Raw genomic sequence first — 20,355 nt, 5'->3', positions numbered from 1 at the left:
TGTGTGTGTGGTTGTGTGTGTGGTTGTGTGTGGTTGTGGTTGTGTGTGTGGTTGTGTGTGTGGTTGTGGTTGTGTGTGTGGTTGTGGTTGTGTGTGTGGTTGTGGTTGTGTGTGTGGTTGTGGTTGTGTGTGTGGTTGTGTGTGTGTGTGTGGTTGTGGTTGTGTGTGTGTGTGTGGTTGTGTGGTTGTGTGTGTGTGTGTGGTTGTGGTTGTGTGTGTGGTTGTGGTTGTGTGTGTGTGTGTGGTTGTGGTTGTGTGTGTGGTTGTGTGGTTGGGCGTGGTTGTGCGTGGTTGTGTGTGTGTGGTTGTGTGGTTGTGTGGTTGTGCGTGGTTGTGTGTGTGTGGTTGTGTGGTTGTGTGTGGTTGTGTGGTTGTGTGGTTGTGTGGTTGTGCGTGGTTGTGCGTGGTTGTCTGTGCGTGGTTGTCTGTGCGTGGTTGTGCGTGGTTGTGTGTGCGTGGTTGTGTGTGCGTGGTTGTGTGTGCGTGGTTGTGTGTGCGTGGTTGTGTGTGCGTGGTTGTGTGTGCGTGGTTGTGTGTGCGTGGTTGTGTGTGCGTGGTTGTGTGTGCGTGGTTGTGTGTGCGTGGTTGTGTGTGCGTGGTTGTGTGTGCGTGGTTGTGTGTGCGTGGTTGTGTGTGCGTGGTTGTGTGTGCGTGGTTGTGTGTGCGTGGTTGTGTGTGCGTGGTTGTGTGTGGTTGTGTGTGGTTGTGTGTGGTTGTGTGTGGCGGTGTGTGTGTGGCGGTGTGTGTGTGGCGGTGTGTGGTTGCATGTGTGGGTGTGTGGTTGCATGTGTGGGTGGGTGTGTGTGTGGGTGTGTGTGTGTGGGTGTGTGGTTGGGTGTGTGGTTGGGTGTGTGGTTGGGTGTGTGGTTGGGTGTGTGGTTGGGTGTGTGGTTGGGTGTGTGGTTGGGTGTGTGGTTGTGTGTGGGTGTGTGTGGTTGCATGTGTGGGTGTGGGTGTGTAGTTGCATGTGTGGGTGTGTGTATGGTTGTGTGTGTGTGTGTGGCTGTGTGTGTGTGTGTGGCTGTGTGTGTGTGTGTGGCTGTGTGTGTGTGTGTGGCTGTGTGTGTGTGTGTGGCTGTGTGTGTGTGTGGCTGTGTGTGTGTGTGTGGCTGTGTGTGTGTGTGTGGCTGTGTGTGTGTGTGTGGCTGTGTGTGTGTGTGGCTGTGTGTGTGTGTGGCTGTGTGTGTGTGTGTGTGGCTGTGTGTGTGTGTGGCTGTGTGTGGGTGTGGCTGTGTGTGGGTGTGTGGTTGCATGTGTGGGTGTGTGGTTGTGTGTGTGGTTGTGTGTGTGGTTGGGTGTGTGGTTGTGTGTGTGGTTGGGTGTGTGGTTGGGTGTGTGGTTGGGTGTGTGGTTGGGTGTGTGGTTGGGTGTGTGGTTGGGTGTGTGGTTGGGTGTGTGGTTGGGTGTGTGTGGGTGTGTGTGGGTGTGTGTATGGGTGTGTGTGGGTGTGTGTGTGTGTGTGTGTGTGTGTGGGTGTGTGTGGGGCTGTGTGGGTGTGGTTGCGTGTGTGGGTGTGGTTGTGTGGGTGTGGTTGTGTGGTTGTATGTGTGGTTGTGTGTGTGGTTGTGTGTGTGTGGGTGTGGATGTGGTTGTGTGTATGTGGTCGTGTGTGTGTGTGTGTGTGTGGTTGCGTGTGTGGGGTTGTGTGTGTTTGTGTATGTGTGTATGTGTGGTTGTGTGTGTGTTGGAAAACGAGGCAGCATCTGTGAGGCCTGCACAAATAACATGGCACATTTGTCCTTAACTGGGAACCAAACACCCTAGGGCAGCGCCTGACTGTCAGAGGGTAGCGTTGCAGAGCAGTCGAACAAGTTACTTACCTTCAGTAACGCTTTTTCTGGTGGATACAATATCTGCCTGTGGATTCCTCACCAGGTGAATATCCCCCTGCGTCAGCAACATTCGGAAAATTCTTCTGTAGCACGCCGGCGTGGACGACGTCACAGGAGCACAGCATCGCGTGCGACTCTGCTGACGTCACAGACTCCATAATAGGCCTACGTCGGCGTGATGACATCAGTTCAGGACGGACAGACAACTATATATATATATATATATATATATATATATATATATATATATATATATATATATATATATATATATATATACACACACATATATATATATATATATACATACACATATATATATATACACATGTATATATACATATATATATACATATATATATACTACCACAAACGATCCTGTCGCAGAGGGAACAACTTTGCAAGTTGGTGCTAGGTTCAGGACCAGGACCGGGTCCCGTAATTAATTATTCACAAAAAAGGAAAACCAGCACTCCGCACTTGGGATTTTAAAGGTTTATTCAGACACTGTTTTGGAGCCTACGCGTTTCGAACCTGATGGTTCCTTCTCACGGCATATATATATACACACACACATACAGTGTACACAGTACAAAATAATCAAGATAACACACATAGTGTGAATACGACAAAGCAAATCAAGTACAAAACACACACTTCTTTTGAAGATAACATGTATACCTTGAAGCAATGCCATAACCCAGGTATAGAAGAGTGGACAACGGGGAGGCGGGTGGGCATGTGAGGAATCCACAGGCAGATATTGTATCCACCAGAAAAAGCGTTACTGAAGGTAAGTAACTTGTCATTCTGATGTATACATCTGCCAGTGGATTCCTCACCTTGTGAATAGAGTCCCACAGCAGTCCCCACTCCTGAAGGAGGGTGTCCACTCCTCTATACCAGAAAATCCTGAAGGAGAGAGCGCGCAAAGTGACCGTCCCTCCTCACTTCGGTATCCAAGCAGTAATGCTTCGCGAAAGTGTGGAGGGAGGCCCAAGTTGCCGCTCTACAAATGTCCTCTACAGGTAAACCCCTAGACAAAGCAGATGTTGATGACTCTGCTCTAGTAGAGTGAGCTCCTATACCCTCTGGAGGCTCCTTGCCCGCCAGGGAGTAGCAAATCTTGATTCATAGTATAATCCACCTTGAAAGTGTGCGCTTGTGCACAGCTCTTCCTTTTCTGTAGCCAGCAAACTCAACAAAGAGCTGGTCATCCACTCGATAGTCTTTTGTCATATCAAGATAAAAGCTCACCGCCCTCTTAGGGTCTAGGCGGTGAAATCTCTCCTCCTCCTTGGAAGGGGGAGGGTAATGGACTGTCCTAGATGGAAGGGAGTTACCACCTTAGGCAGAAAAGCAGCCCTTGTTCTAAGACCCATTCGTTCAGCATGAATGGTCAAGAATGGGGGCTTTGAACTAAGAGCTTAAAGCTCACTTACCCTCCTTGCCGAGGTAATTGCAACCAGGAAGACCATCTTAAAAGATAAAAGTCTCATGGGACACTTGTGCAAAGGTTCGAAAGGAGAACCCATCAGAAAAGTAAGCACAAGATTCAAGTCCCATTGAGGCATAATAAAGGGAGTAGGAGGACATTTATTTGTAAGCCTGTTGGACCTAGGGAACACCCCAGTCACATAGGGTAGCTTGGCACTAAATGGGTAGGCCTAACTCCAAAGGACATGTGTTAAGTTTGCGTCACACCCATCAGTAATAAAACATCCATTCACTCTAAAATAAGGACACTACACCAAGTTTGGAAAAATACGAGCTGTTTTATAAAAGATCTCTTAGTTGCTGACCTCTACTTTACGTTCAAATGTAAATCAGTACCACAGTTACAATGAATTCAATGCATTTACGCTCCTTGTTTATGTAAACTTCCCCACTCCCTCCTTCTTCTGTTACTCCGGCATTTCTGGCTTTACCTAAGTACAGTGTCAATCATTAATTCATAAACCACCCCGGTTTAACACCTTGGGAATATCCAGGCAATAGGAACCTGGACTGTTACCTTTTTAAACACCATGTGACACCTTCCCCACAATCAGGTGAGAAACCCCAGGATTTCAGATACCAGATGCAATGCTACAATCCGCTCCTTTATAGTTTGCTCATGTGTTTGAACAAGATAAAGTCACAGTTTTTCCTCCCCTTCCACCTCTGAAAGAGAATACAACATCAGACCTCAACCCCCATCTTTATTAACCAGAGGGGCTCAATTTTCTTATCCAGCACTGTAGCGTTTCCCTGCTTCACTTATAGTTCCGTCCTTTCAATCCTGATGACTTTCAGTCACGATCTTTCTCAATTTTGTCAGGGCTAGCCTTACAGTTACCCCCGGAATTAGGGGCGTGAAAGCGCTCCCTACTGGTCACGCAGCTGATCTCTCAGTCACGCAACAACCCCCCCTTTCCTCCACCTTACTTGGGGCCAATTGAGTAATGTGCGGGACCAGTCAACCAGCTCTCCTCTCACGGCGGCTCCTCCCACGGAAACCAGGACAAGAGTTCTCAAAGCCGGCACCGAGGGGAGGCCGGTCTGGGGCTGCCGGTAATTCAGTCACTCGCGCTGTCTCCGCAGCTCCCTCGACGATCGCGCCACTACACAGGCGCGGGAGAGCAGTGTCTCGGCAAAGCACCGCCTCTCTTCCTGCTCCGTCGATCGCTCACCGCTTCTGGGCCTGCGCAAAGATCAGCGCTTCCTTGCTCCTCGCCACAGTCGGTCGCACTTCCCTCGCACATGCGCCCTGCCTGGCACCACCTCCTGCCTTCTCCTCTGTTACACCGGTAAGGCGGACTAGTGGGGATTGCCCCAGTCAGCGGCCAGGATCTGGCAAAGCAGGGGCAAGAGGGTCTCAAGAGGGGCCAGCTGTAGTTTCGTAGCCGACTTCCTCAGATGTCGAAATCCAACGAAAGGGCTCGGTCAAGGGCTAGGGGGGAAACGTCCTCACGAAGAGGTTGTCTATCTCTCTGATAAACTAACTACTTCTTGCGCGTCCACCTCCCCTCACCACTGCCTCACTCCTCAAGCTCTATGGACTACACAAAATGGCTACCTTGCCCCTGTCCTTTTATAGACTGTCCACTCAGGGTCTAGTAGGGTCCAGAAGTTTCTGGAAGGTCTCTATATTATCCTATGGGACTTCCTCAGAGGATGGCAGTTATGGCAGTTAATGGCCACCATTTTAGGTACCTTCTAGTTTTTAGTCAGGAAAGACACCTAGGTCTCAGGAAAAAGGACCATGAGGGCAAAGAGCACCTAACCCCTAGGACAACACCGCAAAAAGAATCCAGTGGACACAAAAAGATTAAAAGGTTATGAGGGGCAAAAAGGGGACAAAATAAATAATTAGTTAGGAGGGACTACCCAAAGGGCAGACAGGTCTAACAAAGCCCCTTTAGAAACCTTACAACCACAGGAGATTTAAATAAAGACGGCTGATCGGGCAGGCAGAGAAAAGCCGACAAGGCCGAAAGATAACCTTTGACCGTAGCCACAGCAAACCCTTGCTGAGCCAAAGGAAGTGCAAACTGAAGAATATCAGACAACCGAGCCCTCAAAGGGTCAATGGACTTCTCCCCACACCAAGTAACAAATTTAGACCATCTGTAAGAATAGATAGATTTGGTGGAATCACGCCTGGCCGACAGAATGACATCCACCACGTCATGTGGGAGAGAAAAGGAATTCAGGTTGCCCCGTTCAATCTCCAGGCATGAAGGTGTAAGGTCTGGAGGTGGGGGTGTAGAACCTGCCCCTCCATCTGGGAGAGGAGATCTGCCCTGAGAGGGAGACGGAGCGGCACGCACAAGGAGAGGTGGAGAAGATCTGTGTACCACACCCTTCTTGGCCAATCCGGGTCGATCAATATAACTTGGGCCCGGTCTTGGCGAATCTTCCTCAGAACCCAAGGAATCAAGGGTATGGGGGGGAAACGCGTAAAGGAGTTGTGAGCCCCAACTCAAATGAAATGCGTCCCCCAAGGCTCCCTGCATCGGATACTGGAGACTGCAGAATGACAGGCAGTGAGCATTCTCGTGAGTGGCGAACAGGTCCACTTGAGGAGTTCCTCACGTCCGAAAGACGTGACAAACTACCTCTGGATGAAGCCTCCACTCGTGATCGGCCGAGAACTGCCGACAGACTGTCTGCACGCACGTTCAGAAATCCGGCCAGATGATTTGCCATCAGACAAATCTGATGGTCCTGAACCCAGGACCAGAGACGCAGAGCCTCTCTGCAGAGACATTGCGACCCCACTCCTCCCTGCTTGTTGACATACCACATCGCAGTAGTGTTGTCCATCAGGACCTGAACCAACTGACCCGAAAGGGAAGGGAGGAAGGCCTTGAGCGCCAAACGTATCGCCCATAACTCTAGACGATTGATGTGAAGCAACCTTTCCTCTGGAGACCAAAGACCCTTGATCTCCAGATCCCCCAGATGAGCACCCCACCCTAGGGTGGGTGCATCCGTTATCAACCTGGCCACCGATGGAGGTAAGTGGAACAGCTTCCCTTGAGATTGCTTTCCACGCTCCACCAAGACAGATCGGCCGCAGCTTCTCTGGAGATCCTGATTGACTCCCTGAGATCGCCGTTGTGTTGATACCACTGCCTGCGGAGGCACCACTGGAGTGCCCTCATGTGCCAGCGTGAGTGATTGACCAGCAGAATGCAGGAAGCCATCAGAACGAGCAGACGAAGGACCTTTAGGACTGGTACGACCGCTCCATTGTAAAATAAAGAAATCATATCCTGTATGTCATGAATCCTTTGCGGAGGAGGGAACGCCCGACACACAGTGGTATCCAGTACCGCACCTATGAACAGGTTGCGCTGGGAGAGCACCAGGTGAGATTTGGGCACATTTATTGAAAAGCCCAACCTGTACAACAACTGAGTTGTGACTTGCAGATGATGATGACGGAGCACCTTCTCCGGAGATTCTGTTTATATAAGCCAATCGTCCAGATAAGGGAATTCTGGTATCCCTGACCTTCTGAGATGTGCTGCCACCACAGCCATCACCTTGGTGAAGACTTGAGGTGCAGTAGTAAGACCAAACGGAAGGACCGCAAATACGCATCCTGCAAGTCGATCGACACCATCCAGTCTTCGTCCAGCAGCGCTTGAAGAGCCTGCGCAAGGGTGTGCATTTTGAACTTCTCCTGTGTCAGAAAGAGATTCAAGACCCTGAGGTCCAGGATTGGACGATGTCTGCCATCCTTCTTGGGTATCAGAAAATACCAGGAGTAGCATCCCTGACGCCTTTCCTGCTCCGGAACCGCCTCTATCGCACCTTTTATTAGTAAAGCCAGGACTTCCTCCTGCAGGAAAAGCAGGTGGTCCTTCGTGCAAAATCCTTGGCAAGGAGGATAATTTGAGGGAAACTCCCGAAAGGGAAGAATATACCCATTCTCCACGAGATTGAGAACCCAAAAGGTCCGATGTGACCGATTCCCAATCCCGTAGAAAATGAGTAAGCCGACCCCCTACAGGACCAAAATGATCTGGAATGGCGGATCTAGGGCTGCTTTGCTGTGGTTGGAGGGGGGTGGGAAGGGGAAGAGGAGGAGGAGGAGGAAGCTTGACAACCTCTAGGGCGGCCTCTGTTTCTACCTCTGTACGATTTGTACAGAGAATTCTGCTGCTGTTGCTTGTAAGAGCGAAAGGAAGATCTCCCAAATCCTCTATCTCTTACCCGATGTACCTTTGATCTGAAGGCCCAAAGACCTAGCCGTCGCCTTACTGTCCTTGAACCTTTCCAAGGCAGCATCCGCCTTTTTTTCCAAACTGGCCGGAACCATCAAATGGAAGGTCTATTAAAGTGGCCTGTACATCAGGAGAAAATTCAGAAGTTTTCAACCAACAGCTCTCCTGGTGGCAACAGATGATACCATGACCCTTGCCACAGAGTCAGCTGTATCCAAACCGCTCTGGATCACCTGGCGAGCAGCAGCCTGAGTATCCGCAAGAACCTCACAGAAGTTCTGCCTGTCCTCCTCCGGTATCTTTGGTACCAATTGATTTGCAGAGTCCATCAAAGCGTGTATATAGCGTTCTAAAAGTTACGTGGCATTTGTGGACTTGAGAGCCATGCTAGCCGAAGAGAATACCTTCTTAGCTGATTGTTCCAGCTTCTTAGACTCCTTGTCACCAGGTACCTGTGGAAAAGCACCAGTTGAAGTCTTTGAACAGGCTGCCTGAATAACTATACTCTCTGGAGACGGATGTGTTGATAAGAAGTCAGGATCTCCAGGAGCCACCCTATATCTACTAGCAACAGTCCTTGATACAGCAGGTGATGAAAAGGGCTTTTTCCACACTTCTAGGACAGGCTCTGTAATTGCTTCATTAAAAGGCAGCATCGGTTCCACCACTGAAGAGGAAGAATGGAGAACCTCGGTCAAAATGTTCGACTTCAACTCCTCAGTAGGCAGATTCAAATTCAAAAGTTCAGCTGCCTTTCTAATAACCATGTGATATGGCGCTACATCCTTCGAAGGGAAGTCAGGAGCTGCGGAAAGCTCCCACTCTGGAGATAGCTCTAAACCATTAGCTTCCTTAAGATCATCAAAGAAGTCATCTGAGTCTTGCAGCTCTCCTTCTTCCACCTCCTCCGCTCTATATCTCTGCTCCTCCAAAAGCCTTTGAGCCTCACGCCTAGACCTCATCCTCGGGGTCGGCGTTGACGGAGCCACAACCGACTCAGACGGAGTCGGTGCCGAACTCTGAGCCGGTGGATCAGTTTGGAGCGCACGAGGTCGGACCGGAGCAGGTTAAGATGGAACCAGCATCGATGACTTCGGAGCCGAAAAATGCCAAGCCGACGTCGGCATAAAAGGCATAAATGGCGCCGGTGCATATGCCTGAGGGACGCCCAGATTAAAGGCCATCGGACCCATGGGACCAGTCGATGCTTGAGAGGGGTACATGGCTCACGAGAAGACACCATACATTGCATTTAAATCATGCGTAAGATCCTGTCCCGGGCCTGGAAATGGAGGGTATTGACCCACAGGCTGCTCCTGTCGAGGTGTAGGAACTGTGTCAGCCAGACCCTCTGGCTGATGCTCCGGAGTCGCAGAACCTTCTGGCAATGGAGCCTCTTCCTCCTCTCAGGGTGGAGTGTTTGTCGGCGCCGGAGAAGAATTCGATGCCGGAGCTGGAGAATGCTCCTGAGACTCCAAAGGCTCACGTTCCGGGTCCGGATCAACAGGAGAAGGAGACACATAATCCTTCCGATATCTACGGCCTGGAGACTTCGACTTCAGGTCCGACTCCCTCTCAGAATGACGTCGAGACCCGTGCTTCCTCTTCTTATGCTTCTTCTTGGATCGAGAAGCATTCCCCGAAGACTACCTCGAAGGCGACCTCGAGCGGGACCTCGAACGCGACTTCGACCGCTTCAAGCGGGACTTCAAACTCTTCCTATCTTTCTTGCCTTTCATCTTCGCCACAAGAAGCTTCGCCTCTCTTTCTCGCAGCGCCTTAGGGTTTATCTTCTTACAGCATGGACACCCTTGGACATCATGGTCAGAAGAAAGGCACCATACGCAGTCTTCATGCGGATCCGTTATGGACATCATCTTCCCGCACTCTCCGTGCGGCTTGAACCCAGTTTTCTTCAAAGACATATCGACAGGAAACAAAGAAACAAGAAAGCACTAGAAACAATAAACAGTAACAGTTACCCACGAGCTACTGAGGAACCCTAGAAAAACCGCTAGCGTCGACAACGCGGAAAAAAGGGAACTGATGTCATCACGCCGACGGAGTCCTATAATGGAGTCAGTGACGTCAGCAAAGCCACGCGCGATGCTGTGCTTCTGTGACGTCGTCGGCGTGAAGAGCTACAAAAGAATTTCCGAATGTTGCTGACGCAGGGGGATATTCACAAGGTGAGGAATCCACTGGCAGATGTATCCATCAGAAGTAATAATATAGGTCAGTGTGTTTAACGCATGCCACTAGCAACATATGCAATCCGCATGACAAGTTCAATCCTAGAAAGCCAGACAAAGCCTTTCAACTTTCTATTGTCAATAATACGAGTATCATTACATTGGGTAAAGGTAACCATGCCTAATTGCGGTGTCTATGAACTGCAGAATTGAGAAGTGAGGTGTTGCATAAAACAAGTACTTGTTATCCATTTACTGTGAAACTTCATGATGGGAGACCGGGTGCAACCCGAGTTAAACAAGCAGGAAGTGAGATAAGGGAGGGGGTGGCAAATGGTGAGCACTTTCGCAGCCGCTTTGATGTTCTCAGTGGCCATGCGGTTCACTGAGAACATCAAAGTGGCCGCAAAAGTCTTCCCAAAGGCTGCAGGCGGACAAATGGTGCACGCGCCTGGCGCACATGCATTGTACCCGATCTGCCTGCAGACTTTGGGACCATTTTTGAAAGCCCCACTAAATATCTCGCCAAAGCATCCATAACGCGATGGCTTAGGCGAGACCTAAAAAAACATAGCAGGTCGGTCAAGGGAGGGTGTTGCATTTAAGGAGCATTTGAAACTAATGTCAAAAGACTCCTCACAGCCTCACCCTGCATATTTGGTCATGTTCAGATGGGTCATCTCTGCCCATTCAGATCAGCCTATTGTTTGCTTCTGAGAGCATGTTCACACCTCATTCATGTCTATTCAAAAGCTAATTAATGGCTACCAGACGTGAATGGCAAAATGCTGCTTTGGCTTCCAGGAACTTTAGGAAGGGCAAATGTAAGTTTCTTGAAAATCCCATTTCCAAGATATTTACTACAAATCAGAATTCACCAGTAAATTGGGCTTGTGATAAATATTTAGAACAGTCCAAAAATTTAATTTTTAGCCAATTTCTAGCCAGAGATAACATTTATTAAAATTAATATTGTATTCCAATGCTCTCCTATGGAACAGCCAACCAAGCTGCAGTGAAAATCGCTTTTAGGGCCTTTTCAATATAAGGATATGTTTAAAAGCAGGGGATGCAAATGTTTAATGTTAAATACCATGCACCCTGCCTTATGGGCTATAGGAATATAAATAAATTAATTATTACTACTTAAAAGGAAGGTTAAGGCCTATCAATAGGAGTTATTTTGTCAAATCAAATTTGCAGTTTAAAACTGCACAGCCAGGCTATAATGGTAGGCCTGGAAACAGGTTTGCTGAGTAAATACAGGCACATTGGGTGCTGCAGCCCACTAGTGAAATGTAACTTTCAGTCCCAGAGTACACTCTGTACTATATACTAGGGACTTATTTTAAGCTAAATATGCTAATCAAGTATACACAAATTTCATTATGCTAATAGAGGGGACCACAAGAGTTTTACTACTGGTTAGCAGGAGTAAAGTATGCAGAGTTCTATGTTCAACAAAATAGAGTTCAGCAAAAAGACAAAAAATACACGGTAACCATGGCGAAAGGGCAAATTTCCAACAACTACAGAGTGCATACCCTGATCACATGGGCTTCGGGACAGCTGGATATATGCATGTACTTCTTGTCCCTTAAAAGTATTCTCCTATCAGAGTCAGAGGGTCAGCACCAGAAGGACAGTGGAGCTCTGTACATAGCATGAAGAATCACTGTACATAGCAATACTATATAATACGCAGAAGGTGACAGCAACATACTTAGCAATATACAGAATACACGGATGTGTGCAATGCATGTTGCCAGCGAGACAAATTAGGTATATTGTCACTTCAGAGTTTGGGCAGATTTTTGTAGTGGGTGAAGGAACAACCATTCATTAGTGACGAGTCAAAAGCATCCACTGACAATCTAAAGACTTTGGGAATTAATTAAATGAATGAATGATTCTTAGAGCTCGTTCTGGACTAAAATGTCAAACAACAACAGTAAAGTGCAGAGAGGTAGAGAGTCAGACAATCCCAGAGTAGTGTAGATTCCTGGCTACTTTGTTCCCAACATGTGCGTTGAAGAGGAATGGCTGAACTCACAGAGGATCTGTGTATATATGGAGTAGGAACGTCAGAGCGAAAACACAATGAAAAGTCCAAAATGTTTGCATGGCTACAGGTGGCACATGGGATGATGGGACAAGTACCAGAATTATGCGAAGTTCGGAAGGGTGCTCTATATCAATTTAAAATAGGACCGGATACGAGTCTTAAAATAGTGTAGTGTGGTTGAGTTGAGCATTGAAAATTCACAAGGACTTTCAAAAACCAACTAAATATGCACACAGAGGTGTTCGCCTTACTTCCCCTTTGCTGTAGTTCAATATTCGCAGAAACAATCTGTTGGCAACACTGCATTGTGGGAAGATATCACACAGAACAAAAACCTTACCCCAGTTATGGTAGATGAGACGAAGGAGTCCATGATGGGGCCATCATACATTGCAGAGTCTTCGTTGAATAGCTCTACGTTTCTTCTCTTAAAAAGCTGTCAATCAAAGAAAATCAAGAACTGATGAGTTAATCCAAGTAGCTAGATTTGTGATTGGGCCGATGGACAATTTAGGGGAGTAATGGTGATGAAAGCAACACAAAGCATTTAACTACTGTTCACAGAGAAATGTCAGGAAGGACTATATACAGGAGCGTCACCATATCCAGATTACAATTATTTTGTTTTTCATTTGTGAACAACATAGGGTCATTGATAACTTCTGGGGACTGGAGACAGCTTAATAAATACAAACATGCACAAAACACAAAATATAATCAATGAAAAGCTTACAACACAGTTCAATGAGGCACTAGGTAATAGTTTAATTGCCCACACCTGGTTACTATAATGCTCAATTGACCTAGAGCAGGATCTTATCAAGGGGTCACCTGAACACACTCTGTATAATGCTCCATCTAATCTTTTATTACAATTCTTAACAGATAAGCAATTTATTACGTGTTCGAAAAAGTGATAGGTTTCAAGTGAATATCATGAATTACAAATTAATAAACAATACCATTTCACACTAATCAGGTTTTGATAATTTGGATGTACTATATTTATTTGTGATTTAATTTACAGATAACGCTACACTTCCAGGTTGTAGCTGCAAGAGCAAAACGATTAAAGCATATCTTTTCAGCACTTTGTGCCTTGTAAATCCCATCTACCTACTTGTGACCTCACTCATAGGTCTACAAGCAAAGCTCTTTACAGAGTGCCTGAAAGACAGTAGAGTTGAAATATTGGTTGATGTCTGATGTTTTCAGAGAAGAGTGGATGATCTGTTTAAATGGGTTTTGGCAAATCTTGAGATAATGGAGACATGGTTCGCGCCTTTCCTACATAACCCCAAACAAAGGATCAAAGTTAACCATTCCCTTGCAACCAGTACCCCTGTCATGATCAGAGTGCCTCAAGGATCCGCACTCTCGCCCACTCTCTTCAACCTTTTTATGGAACCACTTACCGTCATTCTGAACCACCCTAACATTCAGTACCACATGTATGCGGATGACACGCAACTGTACTTGAAGATCTCCTCTCAAGGGGACGTAAAAACGCTAAATGCTGCACTTGCACAAATGCAACAATGGTTAGCCCAGACCATCTTCTGTTAAATACTCTCAAAACTGAATTCCTTCTGATTGCCCTGCCCGCCCCCCCCTCGCCCCCCCCCAATCACTCTGCACCTACCATGGACTGGCTTAAACAACTCACTGCTCTAAAATGCACCCCTCATGTGGTAGACTCCGCTAAATCTTTAGGCATTACCTTGGACAAACACCTAAATATGCAAGCGAACATCAGTGCAGCTATTAGGGGAGCCAACTTTCAACTAAGCACCCTTAAGAAAATCAAGCCTTTCCTCCCCCGCCCCCGAAGACATCAGGCCGGCAGTTCAATCCCTAGTCATCTATCCCCGACCTTTTGCCATTAAATTGGCTATCTATTGAAGCTAGGATACGCTTTAAGGTAGCCTGCTGACGCGTAAAGCCATAGACTACAACACCCAGGTCTACCTGGCAAATAAGCTTGAACTTTCAGGCTCAGGCCGGATCCCTACGAAGTACGTCCACCCTACTTTTGAAACCACCCAAATTCAAAAAGAGAAGATCTTACAATCATGCTTTCACCGGTTTTGCTCCAAGAATCTGGAACGCCCTGCCTACCGAGATCAGATCCAATCCTTCCACTGCATCTTTCAAGAAACTTGTCAAACGGCTACTCTTGAATGAACTTTAGCAGCATCAGCTTGTGCTCATGCTTTGTCTACAAATCTGATTCTTATTGTACTCCATTGATGCGATTTATTGTATGCTTGACTGTTAAATTGTTCTGATACAGTTCTGGCCGTACCAACCCCCAAATCCCTGACCGAGTCGGTTTCCCCCCTTTGTTTGACAATGTGTTTGACAATGTATGACTTAGCTACACCCTCTCTACCATTGTGTTTTGGTTACTCATGCTCGCGCCAAATCTGTACAGCGCTCTGATACCCGTAAGGGTCTTTTTCGCGCCTTATAAAACTTTTCAAATAAATAAATTAGGGAGCTGGGAAGGTGAAACAACAGTAGAATGTTATAGACTTCAGTATGATTTTTATACCCACTGATTTCAACAAATACACAAGTCATGGTTTTTGCTTCTTCTATTCTCTCTGCTGAGATCTCAACTCATGTAAATGAGAAGCCCCGACCAACGACATATAGATCTGCAATAGGGTAATGGAACCTCAGAGGAGGATACACAATTCACTCATATTTGCCTTTGTATAGTGGGCATAGCATGTTGTAAAAAATCACCTCAGCTTGCTAAATGTGCACACCACTTAAGAATGTTGGGGTAGGGGGTGGGGACATATACTTTAGGGAGCTCCACAAAGAAAACAAGAAGAATAGTCAAAACATGAACAGTACAACATGATACTATTCCCACTTCAGACAATTTTTTTATTGTTGTAGTTTACCCGGCCTCTGGTTCACTTTTACATGTCAGATCTAGGTAACTTAGAATCTCAAAGGCTACTGGCTGCATACAGTCAAATGTACTTAAAGAATGTCACAAAAATCTGTGAACTGTAAACAAAAAAAATGATACCATTCTCTAGTGCAGCGAGATAAACCAGTTACACAACGGACAATGCACTGGCATTAAAGAAATGGCTATCAGATGAAACAAAGCCCTGTGAGAGCACCATGTGAAGGAATATGTGGACTATAAAAGAAAAGAAACCACTACATCCATCAAGAAAAAGCAAACCATATATTATATATATTTTATAGGAGGCACCTAAATAGGACATTTACCACCCAATAAACTGCAACATTCATGGACTCATGTTTATTATCAAATTCATATTTAGTATAAAATCCGCCTTTGCAACAGAATAATATCCTATAAATCATCTTTTCATTCTGTTGCTTAATAACCAACAAATGTCTTTGATACAATGCAATATGTTCAGTGTCAAAAATATTCCAAAACAAACCAGGATATTAACTTCGCCTTCCAAAACAATTACCATCTCCTTTTCTTCAGCCAACTCGTGTTTCACAATCATCCAATTTATGACGGCCTACTTTTCAAGGCATTTTCATAGTATCAACTATTTGTTTTACACTGCAAATATTACAATCATCATCTCTCTTTTTCAAGAATACCTCACAAAGATTTACTCACTCCACTATCTATCCTAGGTCTAGAAGTATACATATCACGGTCTCATTATGAAAACCTACTGCAATACAAAGAAGAATGATACACAAATTTGCATGCAAAACTTGCAAAAGAGACAGAACCTATCATTTGAACTGGAATTTTTCTAAAACAAAATAATGTTTTTGGTCAAAATTGTTAACATCTAGGTAAATCAGCAAATGTGCCTTCATGCCATTTCAAACATTCGCTGAGAAATTCTGCAACAATTCACACTAAAAGAAATGGAGGTGAGCAGGAAATGCTAGGGCTCAGTTCCAATGATGGCACAATAAGAATTACAATAGTCCTGTTCTTCTAATTAATTCTTAACGTAGGGATTGAGAGCGCAGCCGTCCTTCCGCTCTTAACAAAAGCTAATTTATACCCCACTAATTTGCCCAATTTTTGCCCTATTTCTTTGCTGCCCATCTTCTCTAAAATATTGGAGAAACAGGTTAATGCCCAGATAACCTCTTTGGTGGAAGTCCAGAACTTCCTTCAATCTTCTCAGTCTGGCTTTAGGACGGGCTACTCGATGGAATCCACCCTTTCTGGGGGTAACTGAGTTGTTAAGGCAGCGCTTGGATGAGGGAGAAACAGCACCACTCATCCCATTAGATCTCAGCGCTGCCTTTGACACAGTGCCTTATCCCATCGTATTGGATGGGCTGATGGCACTCATTCTTGATTGTGTGGCCCTGCAGCGGTTCCATTCCTTTCTTAAGGACCGATCCTTTCAGGTGTTTTCCTCCTCTACTAGGTCTGATTCCTTAAGCCCTTTCTTCTGGAGTTTCGCAGGGCTCGGTGCAGAGTTCGATGTTATTTAACATTTATAACCGCCTGTTAGCGGATGTGGTAGACAGCTATCGGCTGTATCTTTTCCTATACTGATGACACCCAGATAATCTTCTCAGTCATCTGCTCAGGGGCATGGGACTTCTGATCTTAGCTTGGGCAAGATTTCCTTTTGGATGCATAATAACCTACTCAAACTCAACAGGGATAAAACAGAGGTCATGATTCGGAGCAAGAAGCCCGATCTTTGAGGACCTCATCACTGGCATGTCGCTTTAGGTGTTTCACCTACATCTTCGGACAAGGTTAAGAACCTGGGCATCATTGTAGATGGATCATTATTTATGAAACCACAAGTAGCTAGGGTGACGGTACCTGCTTTTCAGTAATTAAATCGCCACGAAGGTTCCACTGGCTGTCCCCCTTTTCTGCACAAAAAACAGTGATCAAGCTCTCATTAGCTCTAGACTGGAATACGGCAATGTGTTATACCTGGGAGCCAATAAATCAACTACCCACCGGTTGCAGCTTGTACAGAATGCTGCTGCTAGGCATCTTTATCGGTTACCCAAATTTGTCTCAGTTTCAAACCTTCTCCGTGAGCTGCAAGCTGGAGTTGGTCTTAAATAGATTTCGGGATTTGGTTAATCCGTATCACTCATTCCTTCCTCTGAGATCTTCGCAACAGTTTATTGTACCGAGATTTCGCCTGTCCCGTATGAAAGGCCTATCTAGGCACTCAACTTTGGAACTCCCAGTTTCATTCAGGAACTGCGTGTTTCTCCCTGCCTTTTCGCAGGGGCTTAAAGACCTGGCTCTTCTAACCCACTTACTTAGCTATCTGCTCCCCCCCCTGTCTGCCATGCACCAGGAAACCTCGTGAGGCTGTGCGCACTATAAGTACATTATAATAATTTCCAATTCTTTAAAATATACTTACGGTGGAGCTTTGGTTCTGCCCAGAGGAATATTTCCCTCTTGACTCAGGATACCGGCTGTTTCGTATATCAATCCACTCTGGGAAATGTGCCCAAAAGAACGCAGGAGTGACTATTTGACATCTGAAGAGTACACTCAATCATTTTGTTGTTTGTCACATTCAATAATTTTATCCTATACACATACACAGAAAGCAATCCTTTTTAGCTACTATTAAGGTCAAGACTAGAGGCAGTGCTCATGCGCTGCTCTGCAAGGCATGCTGTAATCCCTCTGTGGAGTTTGAACACACCCACCACGCACCCACTGCTTTCATTATTTGCTTGGTCCACCTTTATAAATTCCATTGTTTTTCATTCGTGAATTGAGTACATTTTTCCCGCCTTGTGGCTGTTTTGTTCTCGCGCTGCAGACTGCCCCACCTACATGGATCCTTTCGATATGGGCCATGCATTTTGGTCCATGCACTACTCTTTATTTTGCCTCTGCTTATTTTGTAACATTCCTGTTCGTGTTCCGTGCTCTGCTGCTATCTCCGAGCGACGTCCGTCCGTGTTGACATTGCTCCCACTTCCCTGCCCCCTCTCGTTGTCCGTGTTCCCTTTGTTCCCGCCCCCCCTCCCCCTTAGTTTGTGCTGCCTTTCTTACCGCCCCTCTCCCGTCGTAGTTTGTGCTTCCTTTCTTCCCACCCCCCTCCCGTTGTCAGTGTTGTTTTTCTTTCTGCCCCCCCGCCCCTAGTTTGTGTGGCCTTTCTTCCCACCCCTGCCGTTTTCCCCATTTACTTTGTTCCTGCCCACTCCCATTGTCCGGGTTGTCTTTCTTTCTGCCCCTTCCCGTTGTCCGAGTTGATTTTCTTCCCACACTCCTCCCATTGTCTTTGTTCCACCCCCCTCTTTCCGTAGTTTGTATTGCTTTCCTTCCCGCCCCCCTCCCATTGTCAGTGTTGTCATTGTTCCCACCCCCCTCCCACCGTAGTTTGGGTGGACTTTTAAAGAAGTTTATAGATGATCCATCCAAGCAATGAGAAAACAAATGCATGGAATGATTTGTAAAAGAAGAATAAAATCCGCAACATTGCACAGTTGCCAACCTTAGTTTAAGCCTCTCCACCCAGAAAAAGAATATTGGCTTGAAAGTGTCTGCAGGGGACGGAGCTAGCAAGGGACATCAGTATTTCCAGGTAATGTTGCACCAACTGTCATGGTCGGTGTCAGTGGATATATTTTGACATGCATGGACTGGAATGAGATCGACATTTACATAGCGCTTAGTACCCCTGACGAGACGCGGAGGCTCTTCATTCATGGAATCACAAAATGTTTCTGTCAGACATGAACTTTACTCTCCGACCACTCGGATGCCATGGACTGCCTTGTGTGTAAGTGGTGCAACATGATAAATAGAATACACTTAACAGGCCTAGACGTGAAGTGACATCTTAATTTCTCTCCTGCACTATGCGCAATAAATAAAAATTTTGGCTTAGTCTGCGAGGGAGGTGGTGGTGACGGCAAGATCCAGCATGCTCTGACAGCATCTCGCCGCTTTTGAGTGTGCGCAGAGGGAGGATAGCCATTTACAAAGACCAAATTAATCAATGCTGGCTATTGTACCTGGCACACGCTTCCTTCCTGTAACAGGCATAAAGCTTCAAGGAGCAAGGCTGCGAGCTGAGGAAACTCTGGCCTTATGTTTTATTTACTTGGGAATATGAGCTGCCGCAATTGATTTCCAGTGCAATAGCTCTTGCAGTATTAGCAACGCCAATAACTCAAACTTTCATCACTGAGAGACCTATTCCATTGCAAATGCGTGTTTCATTTCTTTTGTGATAGCCAACAGAACTAGCGTTAATGTGCTAAACTGCGTTTGTGAATACCTGTGCTTAAATGCATGGCACATTAGAGCCAGAGTTATTGGCTTTACCAATGCTTTTGAATCTGGCTGATTGTGTGAATAACGAAGTAGGACACCTGCAAGACGGGAAGGTCACACAAGTTTATTTTCTTGTTGCTGATTTAGAGGCCATACTACATGTGGATATCATTGCGTTTTGTCGATTTTCGTGTATCAGCATTTCAGCCCAGTTGAGAACTGCTAACTAGGTATGTTAGATGCAATCTGAATATTTACTTGTACATCAAAGGAGATGCAACTCTTTTTCTCTAGCTAAGACATTAGAATATATCCAGTAGATTACACATTTTTTTGTAACAAATGATACTCTCAAGTCTGATATTTTGGTACCATCTCAAAGTTAAATGTCCTGGTTTGAAAAAAAGCACTATGGGATGACAATCCCAACAGTCCAAGCTTTAGTTACCATAGGTCAAGGAGAGCTAACTTCTGGGATAGCAAGCACTGGCACAGTAATGCATCATACAGTAGGTAACTGCTCCAAAACATTCCCAACTACCCCCTCTGTAAAATAGAAAAATAAATGATAAAAAAGTAGTGGGCGGAGGAAGCACAGTTAGGAGGTTTCCCATTGGCTGGCTAGAGCCAATAAAAAGCTCCCTATCAAAGTCAGTGATTTGCCTGTAATGCCAGAGTGTTGACACCTGACAATCATCTCAAGGTTCCATATACATCTTTTCAACAAGAATATAGCAGCGTTCAGTGAACTGCCGCAAAGAATTCATGATAGGATGGGAGAGAGTAACAGGCACAAAAGATGGATGCAGTAATTAAAGATTAGAAGACCTGATGATTGTCTTAAAGCTTGGCTGCTTAAATCCTTCAGAGCCTGGGGGAGTGAGGGATCTCTCCAACCTTAGACATGGATCTCTGCTTCGGGACTCAACAAAGTGGTTAAAAAGCGTGTCCAGTGTTTTCAGAGAACTTCTGTTCTTGATTTTTTTTTTTGTTCTACAGTGAAGACTTTTCCTCACGTTGACCTGCAATAGGCTTTACTCACTAGGTCGGATTTAATTAATTCTGACTTCTATAGTCATCTTTATTATGCTCCTTTAGGGCTAAGTCTGGTGATAGCCTTTCCTTCATACCTCCGGATGTCTTGCAGTGTGAAGACTGAATTTTGGCTTAGATTGCCAAAAAGAGACATAACTGGATAATTTAGCAAGCCATTTTGGAAACTGGCCAATTTGGTGTTTGTAGAAGCCTGGTTAAAGTGCAACACATCTCTGATTCCTCTTCTATCACATCCTAT

General features: G+C 45.9%; 1 protein-coding gene across 2 annotated transcripts in view; it reads right to left on the bottom strand.

The window, feature by feature from the left end:
- KPNA6 (karyopherin subunit alpha 6) overlaps window positions 1-20,355 on the bottom strand; it is a 685,221-nt gene that overhangs the window by 334,855 nt on the left and 330,011 nt on the right. For both annotated transcript variants that reach the window (XM_078680680.1, XM_078680679.1), the window contains exon 3: window positions 12,147-12,242. In XM_078680680.1, coding sequence (XP_078536806.1) covers window positions 12,147-12,242 — 96 coding nt within the window. The remainder of the gene's footprint in view (window positions 1-12,146; window positions 12,243-20,355) is intronic.

This window comes from Lissotriton helveticus, chromosome 3_1 (genome assembly GCF_964261635.1).
Source record: "Lissotriton helveticus chromosome 3_1, aLisHel1.1, whole genome shotgun sequence".
Lineage (NCBI taxonomy): Eukaryota > Metazoa > Chordata > Amphibia > Caudata > Salamandridae > Lissotriton > Lissotriton helveticus.
This window is presented reverse-complemented; position numbering and strand designations above follow the sequence as displayed.